Source organism: Chenopodium album, chromosome 8 (assembly GCF_948465745.1).
Source record: "Chenopodium album chromosome 8, dcCheAlbu1.1, whole genome shotgun sequence".
Lineage (NCBI taxonomy): Eukaryota > Viridiplantae > Streptophyta > Magnoliopsida > Caryophyllales > Amaranthaceae > Chenopodium > Chenopodium album.
The window spans coordinates 21,643,247-21,647,685 of record NC_137841.1 but is presented as its reverse complement, the minus strand read 5'-3'; the positions used below and the strand labels follow the sequence as shown (position 1 = coordinate 21,647,685).

General features: G+C 39.9%; 1 protein-coding gene across 1 annotated transcript; it reads right to left on the bottom strand.

Annotated features, from left to right (window-relative positions):
• Window positions 1-1,249: 1,249 nt before the first annotated feature.
• Window positions 1,250-4,222, bottom strand: LOC145642816 (uncharacterized). Its single transcript, XM_081693981.1, has 4 exons — window positions 3,967-4,222; window positions 3,250-3,607; window positions 1,617-3,155; window positions 1,250-1,520 (listed from the first exon to the last, which is right to left on the bottom strand). Exons 1-4 carry the CDS (start codon window positions 4,220-4,222, stop codon window positions 1,250-1,252), a joined length of 2,424 nt encoding a protein of 807 aa, XP_081550107.1.
• Between the last annotated feature and the right edge of the window lie 217 nt (window positions 4,223-4,439).

Sequence of the window (4,439 nt, the reverse complement as noted above, 5' to 3'; positions counted from 1 at the left end):
GGGAGACGCGGAAATTACACGGAAACAGCTCCGTGTCACGGGGAATCCCACCGTCAGACGGTGTAAATTCCCGTGACACGGTGGAAAATGCCGTGGCGCGGGAGTTGTTTAGGTACGAAGAACGCAAAAAGGACACCGTGTCACGAGGATTCCCACCGTCAGACGGGGAATAGCCCCGCGTCACAGCAAGGGCACCGTGTCACGAGGATTCCCACCGTCAGACGGTGCAATTTCCCGTGACACGGTGGAATTGCACTGTGCGCGGTGATTCCAGGTTTTTACCCGTTTTTAAAACCATCATAACTTTTGATTCGTAACTTGGAATAAGGCATATAATATATCATTGGAAAGCTTATCAAGTCTAATTTCCAAAACAATTAGAGTCAAGTCAAAATAAAATGTATATTTTAAGATATGGTCATTTTAGTGGAAGGGTGTCGGTTTTAGGCCAAGTTTAGTGTTTTGCTCATATCTTTTTCGTTATAGCTCGGAATTGGGCTTATGATATATGGTTGGAAAGCTTATTTAAAGGCCTATCCAACAAAATAATAATTGGATCAAAATTGTATAGCCATAAAATCAGTTTCTCTCAGTTTTGCGATGTGGACACGAAAAGTGGAAAATAGGTTATGGTTTAGGGAAATGAGCTAGAAATTGGATTGGTTCATGAAATATATTGGATAGAACATGGATTTAAGCACTCCAAAGATTAAATACTCAACTCAACCAATAATGGCGGTGAAAGGTGTTCATCAACGGGTTTGGTTTTGGGGAGACATTTTTAGGTGTCTACACAAGCCAGTGAGCATTATCATCAATGACCTTTGTACTATAACTACAACAAAAAAAAGATGATTGCTGGTTTCAGCATCCTCACCACACAAAAGACATTCAATAGAGTTACAGACCCCAAACTAAGCTAGCCTATCTCTAATTCTGAGCCTATCCAGAGCTGAAAGCTAGTTAATAAAAGTATGCTTAGGAATGTTGAAGGGATTCCAAACCCAATCATACCAGTTAAATTTGTCCATGTTACCCTGGAGCCATTTTTAGCCATCTTTGATTCTATACTTTTTATTTAACCAATCCTCAGTTTCAAACCCCTCTCTAAGTTCATCTTTGACCTTACATAACAGCTTCCAGGCCCAACCAGCATCTTTCTTTGGTTTATAATCCCACCAATCTTCCTCCTTGATATATAGAGAGTGAACCCATCTAACCCATAAAGAATCAGATTTTTTTGCAACTTTCAAACATAGCTTCCTAAAGCAGCTCTGTTCCAGTTTCTGCAATGCCTAATACCTAACCCACCACATCTTTTAGGTCTGCAAATCCAATCCCAGGCAACTGGGGGGGACTTAGACAACACACCATTTCCACTCCATAAGAAAGCCCTACATAACTGAGTGATTCTATCCACCACTTTCTTAGGTAGAAGAACACACTGAGCCCAATAAGTATGTAAGCTCATAAGAACAGAATTAACAAGGGTGACTCTAGCAGTATAGGACAGGTTTCTGCTACTCCAGCATTGTAGTCTCATCAGCATTTTATCAATCAGACTATCATAATCACTCACTTTCTAATATTTAGCATTAAGAGGGATACCAAGGTACCTGAAAGGCATATCACCCATGAAAAACCCAGAACTCATCAAAATGCTATCCTGCACATGCTGTTGAACATTCCCAAAGTAAATTGCTGTTTTCTCAAGGTTTGCTTGAAGCCCTGATCTTGCCTCAAAGGTTTTCAAAGCTCTAATGAGTAGTTTCACAGATTCAGTGTTCCCATAAGAGAATAACATCAGGTCATCAACAAAGATCAAATGATTAAGAGCTAAGGAAGTACACCTTTGATGAAACTTAAACTCTCTCTTTTTACCAACTTTCCTAAGAAGTCTGGTTAGATATTCCATCACAATAACAAACAAAAGAGGGGACATAGGATCACCCTGCCTCACACCCTTTTTCCCTTTGAAAAAACCATAAGACCCCCCATTGAGCAGCAGAGAAAAAGAAGGAGTGGTCACACATTGCATAATCCAGGAGATGAACTTGGTGGGGAACTTGAGAGCATTCAACATCTCATGAATAAATCTCCAATTAACAGAATCATAAGCCTTCCTCAAATCAACCTTAATAGTACATCTAGGAGGCTTCCTCTTATTATTGTAGGCTTTAAGCATATCCTGGCAAATCAAAATGTTATCCAAGATAGATCTCCCAGAAATAAAGGCACCTTGACACCCATCAATTAGATCAGGAAGCACTTCCTTTAATCTATCACAAATCATTTTGGAAATGATCTTGTAAACCACATTGCAGCAAGCAATTGGTCTAAATTGAGTGACCCTATTCGCATGCTCAACCTTAGGGATCAAGGTAAGGGTGGTAGCATTAATCTGCTTCGGGAGCTTGCCTGAACTAAAGAAATCCAGGACAGCTTTAGTGATATCAGGACCAACCAAACTCCATGTAGCCTTGAAAAATTTGCTGGAAAACCCATCAGGACCAGGAGCTTTGTTATCCTCAATGCTCCACAGAGCTCTCTTAACATCTTGCTCACAAAACTCCCTGCACAAACTAATGCCCTGATCTTCAGAAAGAACTTTACCTTTAGAAATAACTCCCTGATGGATATTACCATTCATATGAGTCTCAGTACCAAGTAAACCTTGATAATACTGAAGGAAAGTATCACATACTTGTCCAGGATCAGAGATAACCATCCCCTCATCATTCACAATAGAGTAAATGTTGTTCTGAAGTCTTCTCTTCCTAATCATAGCATGAAAGAAAGCAGTGTTCATATCACCATCCTTGAGCCAATGGACCTTTGCCTTTTGTTTTAAGAAGTTAAATCTATCAGCATGAGTTTTGGCAAACTGGATTCTAGCCAGTCTTTCTTGACTGATAAGATCTTCATTACCAGGATCACTTTGCAATTTAACCTGGATATCTTCAAGGTGCTTTTCAGCAACTGCATCATCAACCTCCACACAAGAAAATCTACCCATCTTAGACTCTTTTAACAACTGTTTTACCTCCTTCAGTTTCCTCACACATTGATACATAAGAGTACCAGAAACCTTCTTACACCATACTTCCTTAACCCCAGGTAGAAAATCTGGAGAGTCCACCCAAATATTCACAAACCTAAAAGGTTTTTTTAGTATGATTACCAGAATAAAAAAACTTAATCACACAAGGACAATGGTCCATTAACCCCTCTAGGAAGAAAGTAGCTTACATATCAGCAAATTTCAGCATCCACTCATTATTAACAATAACCCTATCAATCTTTGAGCAAACTCTATCCTTGCCCTCTTGCTTATTATTCCAAGTATAAAACATTCCACCTGTAGCCCAATCAGTGAGACCAGCACCCCTTAGACAAGATCTAAAAGGCTCAACCTCAGCTAAGGACACAGTGCTCCCTATTTTGTCATTCAGATTTAGAACACTATTAAAATCACCTTGTAAAATCCAAGGACCATTAACCTTATTACTGAGCTCAATAATTTGCTCCCACAGCTGCACCCTATCTCCAGCAGTATTCAAACCATAAACCATAGTACACTCAAAATTCACACCATTAGCTTTGTGAACTACACAAATGTGAATAAATTGAGCTTCACATCTTACCACAGTCACATCAAAAAACTGAGATAACCAAACCACCCAAATTCTACCCCCTTTATGGTAGGAATAGTTAGCACAAATAGACCATTCACTTCCAAACCTATTAAAAACATCACCAAACTTCATAGCCTTCACCTTTATTTCAAGAAGTCCAAATAAGCCCACTCCATGGTGTCTAATAAACCATAGGACATCACAGAGCTTGCTGGCTTTATTTAGACCTCTTATATTCCAGAATCCAAACTTATCCATGGTAAGAGTGAGAACATTCCCCCCTCTTCCAGGACACTGAATTTGTTACCACTGCTACTAATTAAAAACACACCTGACTGCACTAACTGAGGTCCTTGACAAATATCATCAGTCTGCATACCACCATTCAAGGTGTTTGTCCTGCTCCCATCATTCTGGTTCTGAACATCAGGCTTTTTAATTGGCTTCCATACTCTTTGTGGCTTCTTCTTTTGTTTATTGAGCTGTTGATTTTTCCCAGCCTGCATCCCCTCCATTTTCCTAGCTTGCACTTTATGTTTAGGACATTGAGCATCATCATGTCCAATCCCACCACACACCCTACACATCCTAGGCTTCCATTCATACTTCACCTCCTACTTGACTGTGTTACCAAGCTCATCCAGGAACTCAATGCATTTTGGTAATTCAGCATTGAATTTAACCTCCACCATAATCCGGGCATACTCCAGTCTTTACTTAGTAGCAGTAGCCTTATCAGTCTTAATAGGCTTCCCAATCAGTGAAGCCAGCTTCATAAGAGCCTTTTGTCCCCAGTATTTCAGG

What these genes read in the sequence shown, in the direction of transcription:
- LOC145642816 (XM_081693981.1), bottom strand. Translation starts at nt 4,222, where the DNA reads ATGTGTAGGGTGTGTGGTGGGATTGGACATGATGATGCTCAATGTCCT. An exon ending in ACCTCAGTTAGTGCAGTCAG is followed by an intron (nt 3,608 to 3,966) that starts GTGTGTTTTTAA and finishes ACATTTGTGTAG; the next exon opens with TTCACAAAGCTAATGGTGTG. An exon ending in ATGGGTGATATGCCTTTCAG is followed by an intron (nt 1,521 to 1,616) that starts GTACCTTGGTAT and finishes ATGCTGGAGTAG; the next exon opens with CAGAAACCTGTCCTATACTG.